Source organism: Saimiri boliviensis, chromosome X (assembly GCF_048565385.1).
Source record: "Saimiri boliviensis isolate mSaiBol1 chromosome X, mSaiBol1.pri, whole genome shotgun sequence".
NCBI classification, from domain to species: Eukaryota; Metazoa; Chordata; class Mammalia; order Primates; family Cebidae; genus Saimiri; species Saimiri boliviensis.
The window spans coordinates 126,659,325-126,674,344 of record NC_133470.1 but is presented as its reverse complement, the minus strand read 5'-3'; the positions used below and the strand labels follow the sequence as shown (position 1 = coordinate 126,674,344).

At 50.7% G+C, this 15,020-nt stretch overlaps 1 protein-coding gene across 6 annotated transcripts in view; it reads left to right on the top strand.

The window, feature by feature from the left end:
- Positions 1–4,394, top strand: part of FRMPD3 (FERM and PDZ domain containing 3) — a 151,435-nt gene extending 147,041 nt beyond the window's left edge. For all 6 annotated transcript variants that reach the window (XM_074392301.1, XM_074392300.1, XM_074392303.1 and 3 more), the window contains one exon: positions 427–4,394. In XM_074392301.1, the coding sequence (XP_074248402.1) occupies positions 427–3,500 (3,074 nt within the window). In that variant the 3' untranslated portion in view covers positions 3,501–4,394. The remainder of the gene's footprint in view (positions 1–426) is intronic.
- Positions 4,395–15,020: the final 10,626 nt, after the last annotated feature.

Sequence of the window (15,020 nt, the reverse complement as noted above, 5' to 3'; positions counted from 1 at the left end):
GCTAACCTTGGCCTCCATGCACTCTCTAAAGAGTCAGCCCTCCGTATCTGAGGGTTCTGCATCCGCTGATTCAACCAACCACAGATCGAAAGTATTCAAAAAAAAGAAATATGTCTATACTGAACATCTACAGATTTTTCTTGTCACTATTCCCTAAACAACACAGTATAACAACTATTTACGTAGCATTTACATTGTATTAGGTATTATAAGTAATCCAGAGAGGATTTAAAGTACATGGGAAGATGTACATAGGTTACATGCAAATACTGTGCCATTTCATATCAGGGACTTGAGCATCTGCAAGTTTTGGAATCTTCAGGAGTCCTAGAGCCAATCGCCCATGGATACCAAGGGACAACCGTGTAGAGCTGGAAAAGAACTTGATTTCTGTAAGCGTAACAAGCCCTATCCCTGTTCCTCCAGGTCTGATTGTGCTGGCCACAATCACTCCTGAATCATCGCTGGACTCGGGTCATGAAACCAACTCTTCAGAGCTCACAGACATGTCAGAGATGATGTCAGCCATGAAGCAGCACCAGAACACCACCTACTTCCTGGCCCAGCACCTCAACAAGGACAGCCTCCTTGCCCGCAAGGACCTGCCCTTCCGGATCCAGAGCTGTGCAGCCCAGGCCGTTCTCACGGCCCCTTACTCTCTCGGGCGCCCAGATCCCAACCAGTCTCTCCAGCCGGTTGCCACAGGCCAGAGTTCTGTCCCCCCCGGCGCCCGGAGGAAGCTGCCCCAGTCAGAGGGCCAGGCACAGGGAGAACGAACATTCTCCTTGGCAGTGCACCCAGCACTGTCCCCACAGCTTAGTGAACAGAAGAATCTGAGCCTGCTGTCCCCAGTTCCTGAGGACAAAGGGCCTGGCCACACTAGGGCAGGCCTAGAGATGTCACTGAGAACGGCTACGTCATCCCTCAGTGAAGAGCAGGTCTCTGAGCTGAGAGAGAACCTGCCCAAGGAGGTCAGGTTGAGCCCCAAGCTTATCCTGGACCCAAAGGGCAGTGTGACCCCAGCCATCATCTCAGCCGCCCTACAGCAGGTGGTTCACAGTAAGAGTCTTGTCACTCCTGGTGGGGCTTTGGGAAATGCCCCCAGCAGGGGTGAGAGAAGGCTGGAGGACAGCATGGGGAGGCCAGAGGTTAGCATGGTAAGGCCAGAAGTTAGCATGATGAGCAGCAGTGCCAATAAGAATTTGAAGTTCAAAATGAGTCCCAGTGCTCCAGAGACCTCACGGAATTCTCAGCATCAGCTGGGCACAGAGGTCTCTTCCAGCCCCAGAGCACCCACAGGCAGCCGGGCTGACAGCCTGCACCTCTCTCCACAGGAGGACAGGCTGCCTGTTCAAAATTTCCCTCCCAAAAGCTATCTTTTGCGAGCAAGCCGAGAGTCAGTGGGCAAGCAAGCTACAGGGGAGGTGGCAGGCAAAGGTGGGCCAGAGGGTGGTAAGCCCATCCTACCAAAGCAGGGCACCATCTCCAGCCAAGGGGAGAAGGCGCAGCTGGAAAGCACACCCAAAAGCAGCAAGCTCGAAGAGACCAGCCTGGTTCCCCGAGCTAGCTACCCCATGGCTCTGCAGAGCCCCAGCTGCCATTCGAGAAGCCACAGCCCCAGCTGCCAGCCCCGTGGCCACAGCCCCATCAGCCAGTCTCGAGGCCAGAGCCCCAGCTGCCAACCTCGAGGCCAGAGCCCACTGAGGTCTCAGGCTGCCAGCCGGCAGGTGAGCACTATGCCCTCTAGGAAGCTTGAAACAACTCTCAATGGAGCCCACTCGACCTCTGAAGGCCCTGCAAAGCCCAAGTCATCCCGAGGTCCTTTCCGGCTACGCAATTTATTCTCTGCCACCTTCCCAACCCGCCAGAAGAAGGAGACAGATGAACGGCAGGCCCAGCTGCAGAAGGTAAAGCAGTATGAGCTGGAGTTCCTTGAGGAGCTTCTAAAACCACCAAGCCAGGGGGAGTTGCCAGGCACCGAGTACCTGCAACCTCCAGCACCTGGCCGCTGTAGCTGCCAGCTCCGCAGCAGCCCTGTGCAGCAGGGGCCTGGCATGTCCCGCGAGCAGAGGCGCAGCTGCGACTGCAAGCGCATCTGCCGGGGGGGCCGGCCACAAGCCGCCCAGACACCAGTGCCCAGCCTCCGGGGGAGGGAAAGGGACAGGGTCCTCCCTACCCAGAGGCAGCCAGAAGCTAGCCCAGGCATGAGCCTCAGCAGCCCCATCAATGTCCGGCGCATTCGTTCTACCAGCCTGGAATCCCGAGAGTGCCGATCAGACCCGGAGAGTGGTGTTTCATGCCTGACCACGTGTGCCTCAGGGGGCGAATGTCTGGGAGCTCCGAATTACAGGAAACTGATGCGACGCTACAGTATCAGTGAGCTGGACCAGGGTGACAGGGCCTCGCTGACCTCGGATGTCTACCCACATCTGCCCCTGGGCATGCTGCCCAGGGAGGCCAAGGAGGTAGAGGCAAGCCTCCCCCTAGCCTTGGGTCCCAAAAGCAGGTCTCTGGAGTCACCAACCCTGGGAGACCCCTCCTATGTCCAGGTTGCCCCGGAGACCAAAGGCCCCAGACAGATGGCCGTGTTCTCACTGCCTGAGGAGGTGTACCGGAAGCCTGCCGATCTAGACGAGGACAGTGAGAGCAGCAAGTGCTGCTCCATTCGCTACTGCTTCTATTACCGCAAGTGTGACATGGCAGATGATGCCAGTGACGGCAAGGATGAGCTCTCCTACTCTATCCCCATGAAGATCCTGCCCGGCATGAAGCTGGATGAGCAGGTGGTACCTGTGGTGAGCAGGACCCTGCAGGTGCTGGATGCTGCCACCTGCAGCAGCAGCAGCCCTGAGGCCTCCCGCACTCAGGAGATTGACCTCCGTGTGTCCACCTTCGAGGGGAGCCTGGCCAAGATAAACGCCCTGAGAGCCCATGCCTATGGCCTCCCTGATGGCTTCCTGGCTGCCCGGCTGGACACCAACGAGCTGCTGACGGTCCTGCGGCAGTGTGTGGCCAGCCCTGAGGCCCGTGCCCCCAAGCCCTATGTCTCTCAGATCTCCGAGTATAAGCTCGAGCTAGCTCTCAAGTTCAAGGAGCTCCGGGCCTCCTGCCGCCGTGTGGCCAATGTGGACAAGAGCCCGACTCACATGCTGGCAGCCATCACGGGCAGCTTCCAGGTGCTGAGCAGCCTCATTGAGACCTTCGTGCGGCTGGTATTCATCGTGCGCTCCGAGGCCCAGCGCCAAGAGCTGCTGGCCAAGGTAGAAGAGGTGGTGAGGAACTACACCTTCCTGTTGCGTGCAGCTGAGGAGTCCACAGCCCGGAACCTTAACCAGCAGCAGCAGCAGCAGCAACAGCAGCAACAGCAGCAGCAGCAGCAGCAGCAGCAGCAGCAGGCGGCAGGAGCTGCAGGGGCAGCCACGGAGCACCCACCAGGCTCCCCAACCTCGGCGACTGTTATGAGCACATTCACCCACTCCTTAAAAACCCTTATTAAGTAGGGCATCTGCCCACACCTGTCCCCCTTCCCCAACCATGGCCCCAGGTTTGAGCTTTGTGGTCCTTGCATCTTGTGGTGAGTGTGTGTGTCCGCTGGGCTAGTCAGGGTCCAAGAGCCCGTCAGTCTCCGGGGAGTGGAAACTCCCTTGATTGAGGCTCTCTCTTAAGGGCTGCAGGCTTAGCTGCCGCCCTGGGTGTCCTCACCCCTTCCCTGGTGTCTGGGCCTCACTGTGAGGGCAAAGGCCCCTCATCACTCTGCTCACGGCAGAGCTGTATTTTATCTCTTCTCTGGGGCTGAGAGGTGACATCAGGCTCACTTCCTGCTCCATCCGTGTTGGGTACTGGGGGAGCCAAGGCCTGCAAGCAGACCCTCAGGCCTTGAGCTCCTCATGGCATCAGCTCCCCTGCTGGGAGCAGTGGCAGTAGCAGCAGGCCACAGCGCCAAGCCAAGGGGAGAGGGCGCTCAGTCCAGATGTGCCCAACCACCCTGGGCTCACACTCAACTGGCAGGTGCCACCCTGAGGGCCTGTGCCTGGGTGAGATACCTGCAGAAAACAGCCACACTAGGCTGTTTGCAGCTGCCCAACGGGCTGGCAGCCTGGGGAGCCCTCACCTCCAGGTCCAGTAGCTCCACACCAGCCATCCCCAAAGTGCCCTGCCACTCACTGATGGGCAGGGCAGCTCAGTCCACTAGGGAGCAAGCATCTGGGATCACCCCACTCGTTTTGGGTAAGGTACCTGGTAAAAACGTCTGCCTGGGGAGACCCAGCGCAGGCCTAGGAGCCCGCCCGGCCCGGCCCAGCCCAGCGCAGGGGCTGTTGCTACAGGCGTGAGGCTCCTCTCTTAACATCTCTCTACCAGACAGACTGTCCTTAGGAGTTTGACTTAGCTGTGGATCGGGGAGGGGGAGGGGGGAGGGGGGAGGGGGGAAGGGGGAGGGGCGGGGGGTGTTGATGACTATATCTTAAACTTCTGGAAGCTAGCGTGATATGTTAATCCTGAGTATATGCTTTTGGCTGTGTATTGACCCTGTGGATTTGTCTCTCTAAGAAAAGAAGCTGAGCGCCTTACCCGGTGCAGTCCTGCACCTCTTTCTCCCTCTCTGGAGCCATCTGGAAGGGAATTCACACTGTTTAACATCCACCTTGACACACACCTCCTATTGCCACCACCGCTGCCGCCGCCGCCGCCGCTGCCGCCACCACCACCACCACCACCGCCACCGCTACCGCTGCTGCCAACCTTCCCCCCGCCCCACCCCACCCCCGCAACCTTCCTGGGAGTGAAGACACGGAGTCCCTACCAACTGTCCCACTGTAGGGAACAAAGAAAGCCAATGTTTCTTCTGTATAGATTGCTTCTCGTCCACCTCTCCATATCTCCCCCACTTGCCGTACCCTCGTGCCCCGCGTCTGCCTCTCTTTCATCCCTGTGTGAGAGGCCCATGTGAAATCTCTCATTCTGATGTGAGTTTTGTCAAGATGTACACTGTGCTTAACCTCTGCCCATCCTTGGTAGCCCCTAGTGCAATAAAGTCTCCCTGAGTGGTGAGTTCTTCCCGCAAGGAGGAGGGGTGCCCCTTCTGCAGAAGCCAGCCCCTCGCTTCCTTGCTTCTCCTCCCCCAGAACCAAGTTGTTGAATGGGCCAGAGATGCCTCCAGTGGGGAATCGTTTCCCCTCAGCCACTGCAAGCCGGAGCGCTGACGTGGTCTTCTCCCACCTTCGCCACTCAGCCCCCGCCTGTGTCATTTCACCGCCATCCTTCACCTCTCCCTGAGCCTCACAGAAAGGAAACATTTTCTAATGTCTGTATATAGTATATATACTACATAAAATATATAAATTATATATATATATACTAATTTATGTCTTGTTTTTCAAGCAAGAGTGATTAAATCTATTCATCCTACTATCCCAATAAGTCTTTGCGGTGCCTCTTTGTGGGTGTCCTGGAATTGTTGGTTGCTGGTGGCCCTTTGTGTGCTCTTCCTGGGCCCCTGCTCCCATGTACTGGGCCCTGGTGGGTGATGAGAGCTAAGAACCCTCTTCCTGCCACCTCCTCAACATGCAGGGGATCCCCTTTGCTCCTCTTTGAAGCCTCTTGTTTCTCACAGGATTTGGAAGTTGTCTACCTCTTTCTCTTGACCACAGGGCCTCTGGCTCACCTGGCCACCAGGGCTGTGACCTCAGAGCTGAAAGGCTGGAGGCGGAGGCATGTGAAGAAACACAGTGTGCTGTATGCCGAGCGTATCAGATGGCCCGAGAATTCGGATTTTAGGCCACCCCTCAGACTGGGGTTGGGAAATGGGGCCTCTCCCTCTGAACCGTACCTTCTTGCTCTCAGAGTGCAGCCTGACTACCTCGAAGTTTAGGCTACGGAGTCCTTTGCAACAGCCTCTGGCCATGTAGTGGGGTGGGAGGGATTGTTTCATACGATGGAAGCATCAGGACCCTAATCAGGATTAATTCCTCTGGCTCTTCAGAGTTACCCAAGGGTGAGAAATTATTTTGTTTCTCCTGTTTCCTAATATCCTTCTGGTACTTACAGGTCTGCACTAGCCTATGAGGCATCTTTGTCCAAGTTAGAAAAAGATTCTCCCTGCTGTCCATGCCCCCGTCATGACACCCTCTGTGTGACGGGCACATGGCTTGGTAATTTCAGCCCCACTTGCTTCATTGGCTGGGTATACAAGCTGCACAATAGTGTACAGCGATCCTAATTAGTCACTTCTAAAGATTGATCACAAACTCTTTTTTTTTTTTTAGATGGAGTCTTGCTCTGTCACCCAGGCTGGAGTGCAATGGCATCATCTCAGCTCACAGCAACCTCCGCCTCCTGGGTTCAAGCGATTCTCCTGCCTCAGCCTCCTGGGTAGCTGGGATTATAGGCACCCACCACCACACCCGGCTAATTTTTTTTTTTTTTTTTTTTTTTTTTGAGGCAAAGTCTGCCTCTGTTACCCAGGCTGGAGTGCAGTGGCGTGATCTTGGCTCACTGCAACCTCCGCCTCCCAGGTTCAAAGCGATTCTCCTGCCTCAGCCTCTTTAGTAGCTGGGATTACAGGGGCACACCACCTCGCCTGGCTAATTTTTGTAGTTTTAGTAGAGACAGGGTTTCACAATATTGGTCAGGCTGGTCTCGAGCTCCTGACCTCAGGTGATCCACTCAGCTCGTTATCCCAAAGTGTTGGGATTACAGGCATGAGCCACCATACTCTGTGTACAGACTTTTTTTCCCCATGTCTGCAAAGGTTATGGCTAAAGAGGTTTGGAAGCAAAGCACTGAGCAGGAGCCAGGGGCACACAGGCTGGACTTCTCTGCATGTTCCCCAACACCAAGCCAAAACTCCTCTTTGCACATGGGAGGGAACTATAGGCAGCAGCCCTTGGACTGGAGGCAGAGCTCTTCTGGGTGCTGCCTGCCAGGCATACTGTCCCAAAACACTAAGGTTGGGATTCAGTGTGAGTCAATGCTACGATAAAGTGAACCCCACTACCACTCAAAATGACCCAACTGGACGGTCTAAAAACTTGGGAGCCCTAAGACCCTGCACTAACTATACTGGTAGCTCCTTGAGGTCAGAAAGCATTCTGATTTAGTTTTACACCCTGGGTACCCACCCCCACAGTACCTGGCACATAGTAGATATTCAAATAAATATTTGTAGAATGAATGAGTGTTGAATGAGATGACTGTCATGAGAGAGCCATCCCAGACTTCTGTGCGAGTGAAAAGGTCTCTGTCTCCTCTGGGACTGGTTGATCTGGGGCAGTGTCGTTGGACATGGCTAAACAGCCTGGCATCCTCCTATCAAAGGATGAGGAGTTAGGGCCATCATCCCATCTCCCACCAACTCAGCTGAGTTTCACCAATGACTTGCCAAAAGCTCCTGACACTCTCCTGAGGTGGCTGACAGTCTCCCTTTCTGCGGACCCTGGGTCATTCTCTGCAGTATCTGGGAGCACAGGGAGAGGTCATATTCCCACCAGTGTCTTCCTTGCCATCTTTGGCCTCAATCTGAACCTGAAGCTGATGCTCTCCAGTTGCCCCATCCAAGTACCCCAGAGCTTGACTCCTGCTTTTCTGACATCAGCCACTTAAAGGAAAATGGGTTCATACTGTTGGCATGGGCCCAAAATGCCAGTGGGTGCTGGCACAATCACATTTTTTTCAAGCTGTTGTGAAGACACTGTGGGTAATAGGTAATTTCATCAGCAATGAGTTGAAAGGACCTACCTCAGCCAGAATTTTTGCTGCCAAAGGGGCAGAGGAGGCTCAACTGTCGGCACTGGGAAAGGGCATATGTTTATGTCTTAGGATCGAATTCCTCCAAACAGTCAGTAGGATGAAGGTAATAACCACATCCCATTCCTCATCCTGCAGCCTGGAAGCCAGACTGTGGGTATACATCTGGAGCGGGGTGGAGGTCCTACATGGAGTGGGAGGAAATGACCTCTGAGGATTCAGTCCTGGCCACTGGAGAAATGTCCTGGACTCCAGGCAGATTTCTTGGGCTCAATGTCCTGACCTGCTGGAAGCCACTGTAAAGTGGAAATGATGAAGCTTGCCTTCTTGCAGGTACAGAACTGCTTGTTTCAAATGAGCATTACTAGTGACTGCCACACAGGCCCACGCATCCACGCACCAAGTCCTTGGTTTGTGCCACACCCCAGCATACAAGCGACATGTTCTGGAGTTCGTGCGATGTTTTCAGCTACAGGTTTTTTTACCTACCACTTAGGAATGAGCTCAGGTTCAGCTTTCCCTGCTCTCTGTCTGTGATGTCCTTCCCTCTCGGTATTGATTCCTCATTCTCATTTTCAAGGCTTTGGCTAAAAGGAATCTGCATCTGTACTATGTTGGGAGCCTTTCATAACACAGAAAAATTGATCCTTGCCCTTAAATAGATGAAAACAACTGTGTATGAACACTTGCCATATGCCAGATACCCTGCTAAGTACTTTACACACATGATCTCATTTAGTCTTCACAATAATCCTTTGAGAGAGGTACCGTTATCATTTCCACTTCTCAAAGGAGAAAATCAAAGCCTGGAGAAGTTAAGTCACTAGCCCAAGATCACACAGCTGGTAAGTGGTAAGCCTATCAGTTTTCAAACCCAGCCGATCATGCTTTCAACTACTACTGGACAGTACTTAGCCCAACCCCACCTTTCTGTGGACCCAGGGTCATTCTCTGCAGTATCCGGAAGTGCAGGGAGTAACTCACCTTTGTGGGGTTTTTGTTGTTGTTATTAAACAGAGTCTCACTCTGTCACCCAGGCTGGAGTGCAGTGGCACAATTACAGCTCACTGCAGCCTAGACCTCCTGGGCTCAGGCGATCCTCCCTCCTCAGTCTCCTGAGTAGCTGGGACTACAGGTGCCAACCACCATGCCCAACTGATTTTTATTTTTATGTATTTATTTTTTTGTAGAGACAGGGTTTGCCATGTTGCTTAGGCAAGTTTTTAACTCCTGGGCTCAAGTGATCTGTCCACCTCTGCCTCCCAAAGTGCTGGGATTACAGGCATGAGCCACCATGCCCAGCTTCAACGTTACCTGCCAATCACTTTCCCTGGAAACAGAGGCATGGATGCAGCCACACTCATCAGAAGATGACCTGTAATTGCTGCTCAGGGTCCAGGCAGCCTGTGGGTAACAGGTGGCCTGTAACATTGGAGTGTGAATGCAGGATACCACAAGCCTACCTGTCCCCTAACTTATCTTCACCAGTGTGCCTTTGTGCCACATGCTTCTTTGAGGGAGCCAGGGATGAAACAGTATATGTGCATGGAAATCTGTGGGTTGAGCATTATATCCAAGAAGCGGCCTTCAAAATATGCATGTGGCACCCCCCCTCATCCTGTACCATCTGCCCGTTGTTATGTAACTCCCTGTGCTCCTCCTCCTGGGGTCTGAGCCCCCCCCCCCCCTCCAGAGTATGTAGCAATATGCTGGAAGACACAAAAAGCCAGTTACAATGTGGCCCATACTCCTGACACATTTGAATTTTTTTCCAAGATTTTAGAGGAAAATATCATTCCAATGACACGTTAAATATTTTTATCTAAAAGAATCATGTGACGAATGTAGACATTGAATGCCTTTTAAAGATACATATCATTTCAAAGACATTTCAGTCTTGTGTCTGATACTTTTGGGGACATTCTCATAGCCATCTACCTAGCATCCAAGTTCACTTTCTTCGACTACTAGACATGCTTTGATGGAAGTGTTGACACACTCGGGGCCCATAAGATGAGCTAGTTGGTTGCATAAGCTTCAAGGCGAGAACATCTGGGACCCATCCGTTTCCATGGATCTGGGCACAGGGTGGGGATCAAGTTCTTGTTCGGGAATATGAGACCTGGAATGGCCAGGTCAGGTGGCTCATGACTGATATTTCAACACTCGGGGAGGTAAGGCAACATGGCGAGACCCCATCTCTTAAAAGAAAATTAGTAGACATGGTAGCACACACCTGTAGTCCTAGCTACTCAAGAGACTGAGGTGGGAGAATCCTTTGAGCCCAGGAAGTCACACTGCCACTGCACTCCAATCTACGTGATAGAGAAAAATCCTGTTCTAAAAAAAGAGAAAGACCTGGAGTGATAGGGTGTGAGCAAGGGACACCAATAGGAGATGGGGCAGCATTATCAAAGCCTCCCTCCCCTTCACTGCCCCTGTCCCCCAAGTGCTGTCTATTACATACTTTAGCAGTGGCTCAGCCCCAAGCCCAGACTGAGGGGAACAAGCCGGAGATTTCTGCGCCTGCAATGAGTAAGCAAAGCAGGGAATCCGTGTGGGCTAGGCTGAGCAGCTCACCCTAGAATTAGGACTCACTTCTTTTTTTTTTTTTTTTTTTTTTTTTTTGAGACGGAGTTTCGCTCTTGTTGCTCAGGCTGGAGTGCCATGGCGCGATCTCGGCTCACCGCAACCTCCGCCTCTCGGGTTCAGGCAATTCTCCTGCCTCAGCCTCCTGAGTAGCTGGGATGACAGGCACGTGCCACCATGCCCAGCTAATTTTTTTGTATTTTTAGTAGAGACGGGGTTTCGCCATGTTGACCAGGATGGTCTCGATCTCTCGACCTCGTGATCCACCCGCCTCGGCCTCCCAAAGTGCTGGGATAACAGGCTTGAGCCACCGCGCCTGGCGGCTCACTTCTATTTTTCAGCCCAGCCATTGATCTGCCATATGAGGGGTATACATCATTTTACTTCTGGGGCCTCTCCTCTAAAATGAAGATGACTGAGTCTTCAGCCTTCCCTCTGCGGCTGTGAGGATTAATGAGATGGTTCTGAAAACGCAGCTGTAAAAATCCTGAGTCTTAGCTGTACAAGCTTAACAAGTGCAAATCGAACTGCCCCATTTGCAGCTGGTCCACAGAAACTAATTAAGCTTGCATCGAGGGCCTGGAACTAGAAACTTGACCAGAAGAGCTTTGGGGGATTGTTTTCTCCAAATATCTATTGCTCTCAGGCAAAACCGTTTTCAGTCAGTTTATCTCAAAAAGGACATTCAAGACCTCTTCTCCCCTGGGCCTTTCTTTTTATTCGAAATTGCAAAGCCAGCTCACTTACTCAATGGAGAATCCCTGTCCTCAGGGGACACAGTCTGGCAAACACAAGACTCGTCTTGGCCTTTGGCCAATACCCTTGCATGTTTCTCTGACAACTTCCTGCTCTTCCTGCATCCTCATCCTCCTTGCTAGAAGCAGCTATAATTAAAGGAGGCTTGAATTTCTCATTTTTCCTCAACATTTAGGCTCAACTAATAGGAAAGGGTTTTTGGTTTTGGTTTTTTTTACAAAGAGAATAGTCATGCCTGGGGCAAAGGCTCACACCTGTAATCCCAGCACTTTGGGAGGCCAAGGCTGATGGATCATCTGAGGTCAGGAATTCAAGAGCAGCCTGGCCAACATGGCGAAACCCCATCTCTGCTAAACATACAAAAAATTAGCTGGGCGTGGTGGTGCATGCCTGTAATCCCAGCTACTCAGGAGGCTGAGGCAGGAGAATTGCTTGAACCCAGGAGGCGGAGGTTGCGGTGAGCCAAGACTGTGCCATTGCACTCCAACCTGGGCAACAAAGTAAGACTCTATGTCAAAAAAAAAAAAAAAAAAAGAAAGAAAAGAAAAGAAAAAGGTTTTTATCTCCCCAAGCAAAGACTGGTACCATGAGCATGTTACATGTTGTACATTAGATGTCTAGAACTTCATCCTACATATCTGCTACTTTGTATCTTTTAAACTACACCTCCACATTTTCTTTGCCAGGACAGCATAATGAACTTCAGCCATCTGATTAACTGAATAAAGCACTTTGTGCTGGGCATAAGGGCTTCCTACAATGCCAGATATACTCAGATCCAATGCAGAATGCAGTGAATCCGATTTTCTTTTTTTGAGACAGAGTCTGGCTCTGTTGCCCAGGCTAGAGTGAGTGGCACCATCTCAGCTCACTGCAAACTCCGCCTCCCACATGCAAGCGATTCTCCTGTCTCAGTCTCCCAAGTAGCTGGGATTACAGGCTTCCACCACCACACTCAGCTAATATTTGTATTAAAAAAAATTTTTTTTAACAGAGTTTCACTCTTGTCACCCAGGTTGAAGTACAATGGCATGACCAGTGGCTCACTGCAACCTCTGCCTCCTGGGTTCAAGCAATTCTCCTGCCTTAGCCTCCCAAGTAGCTTGGATTACAGGTGCTCACCACCACGCACAGCTAACTTTTGTATTTTTAGTAGAGACAGGGTTTCACCATGTTGGCCAGGCTGGTCTTGATCTCCTGACCTCAGGTGATCAACCCATCAACCCACCTCGGCTTCCCAAAGTGCTGGGATTAAAGGTGAGAGCCACCACACCTGGCCATGTTTTTTTTTTAATTGATATGCATGCTGTGTTACCTTGGTAATGTGGCTGTCAGAAATCCCTTTTCTCAATTATGTGATTATGACAGTGGGGAGTGCCCAAGCCACTGAGGTAACATCTGTTCTCTCTGCCTTCTCTAGAGCCCTAATCACTCAATCCCTCAGCCTGCCCCCTTATAAACTAAGGATCCCAACCACCCCTCCCTGATTCACTCACATAAATTGGAGAATAAATCCGCAGTATGGTCAAGCCATTTGCATTTTCTTGGAAGTAAATGCAATTCGTGCATCCTAGTTTGACTTATAGCCAAAAAAGGCTATATGGCCTTGACTACCAAGGACAGACCTGGTAGCAAAGCAATGCAGCAAAGATAAGCATCCCTGCCCTTTTCCTAACCTGGCACAGTGGGAATGTACAATGCCTCCAGGGACCTGAAAAGACTCAAAGAACCAAGAAGAAACTGGACAGATTCTCCCCTGCTGAACAATGAAAGAGACTTTGATTTGATTTGCAGTTTCGGCAGCCCTGAGCCCATATTAGCTTGGCTCTGTAACAGAGCTGCAAGCGACAGCCCTATATACCATGAGCCAGACGACTTTGATTCGACTTGCAGCTCTTCCAAAACCTAGCTGTGTGACCTTGGGCATTCACTTCCCCTCTCTGGCTATCAATTTCTTACTATGTAAAATGAATGGCTTGAACTAAAGTGTCTATTAGCTTTTAAAAGGCACCTTTTCTCAGCATTCTTTCACTTAAGCATTTTTAAACAAAGGCAAGTACTTCTAGCATCACCCAACATTCAAGTCAGTAATTAAACTGGGAGAATTCCCCAGTTCATAAAACTTAAACACCAGAACAAACTACAAAACTCACTTGGTCCTGCTGTTTTTATCTAATCACCTTCTGTCAAGAAGGAGTGAAACCTCCCATATTTTAAATCCCTACATGATTCTAGCTCCATGTCATACTGACCTTGTACAATAACACCTACATTCACAAGAAACAAACTCTTGAGAACCCTAGAAGAGTGAGACACATCTAAAGGTTTCAGCCAAATCCTATCTAAGGTAAAACAAGCCAGCTTCACTATATGTGATAAATCTTCCAGAACAGGACTCATTTTAAGATAGACTTTTATTAATAAAACCACGATTTACATGTATAAGTCCTCTGCTCTTTCAGAGAACTCCTTTTCTTTTTTTTTTTTTTAAGACGCGGTTTCACCATGTTGGTCAGGCTGGTCTTGAACTCCCAACCTCAGGTGATCCACCCTCCTTGTCCTCCAAGGTGCTTGGATTACAGGCGTGAGCCACCACGCCCAGGCCAGAGGACTCCTATGTTGACGTCTTTGGAGAAGCCATTAACAGTCACCTCCTGGCAGGGTACAGTGGCTCATGCCTGTAATCCTAGCACTTTGGGAGGCTGAAGTCGGCAGATCATTTGAGGTCAAGAGTTTGAGATCAGCCTGGACAACATAGTGAAATCTCATCTCTACTAAAAAAAAAAAAAAAAAAAAAAGGCCGGGCGCGGTGGCTCACGCCTGTAATCCAAACACTTTGGAGGCTAAATCGGGGGGATCACCTGAGGTCGGGAGTTCAAGACCAGCCTGACCAACATGGTGAAACCCTGTCATAAAAAAAAAAAAAAAAAAAAATTAGCCAGGTGTGGTGGCACACACCTGTAGTCCCAGCTACTCGGGAGGCTGGGGCATGAGAATTGCTTGAACCTGGGAGGCGGAGGTTGCAGTAAGCTGAGATCATGCCACTGCAATCCAGTCTGGCTGACACAGCCAGACTCTGTCTAAAAAAAAAAAAAAAGCCACATCCTGAGATACCTGTCAATCCAGATTATCAATTCAAATCCTTAAGTGTTTAAAATGCATACTCTCTGAGGCTAATCTATGCTAGAGACTGTAAGAGCTACATAGCCTCTGCCCTCAGACAGCCTGCATTCCTGTTGAAGACTCAGAGAATATAAGATTAGGAATCTGGGACCCAATAGAAGGGCCAACTCCTGAGAGGTGGTGAGGCCGGTATTGGAAACGGGTTTATAATGTCAGGAAAAATCCAGACCAAGACAATGGATTACTCAGCAAGGCTAGTGTTACTTCCTTTAGAAAGGGTGCAACTCGCCAGCAGTCTTGCCATGAGAGCACACCTGAACAAGGGAAACAAGGACATTTATAATTTTCATATCCTGATGTAATTGCCCTACTGCCGTGTCCAGTTTCCATTGGTCAGAACGGAACCTCACATTCTATGCTTGACCCGAAATGGAAATTTTCTAAAAATGTAACAGCAGAGGAGAACAAAGAAAAAGAGGAAGTAAGTTGAGGAATGCTTAGAGAAGCGGTAACATTACCAAATAAGGAAGGGGAATAAGCTTTGGCCTAAGACTTGCCTGGGCTTGTCCCCGCATGTCAGGGCAAATATCTAGGTAAAAGTGTAAGAGCTAAGAACACGGGATGCACTTATTTCTTTAGTATGACTAATAGCTACCTTAAGATTATTAGCATTAACCTTTGAAGAAACTATTATTTATTCGTAATGAACTAAGAGGAAAGCTTTGAAGAGGAGCCTCTTATTTATTCTTATCATGGGCTGCAGCGTGGGCAGTCTCTACTGATGTGATAGACTTTGCGGTGGCCTTTGA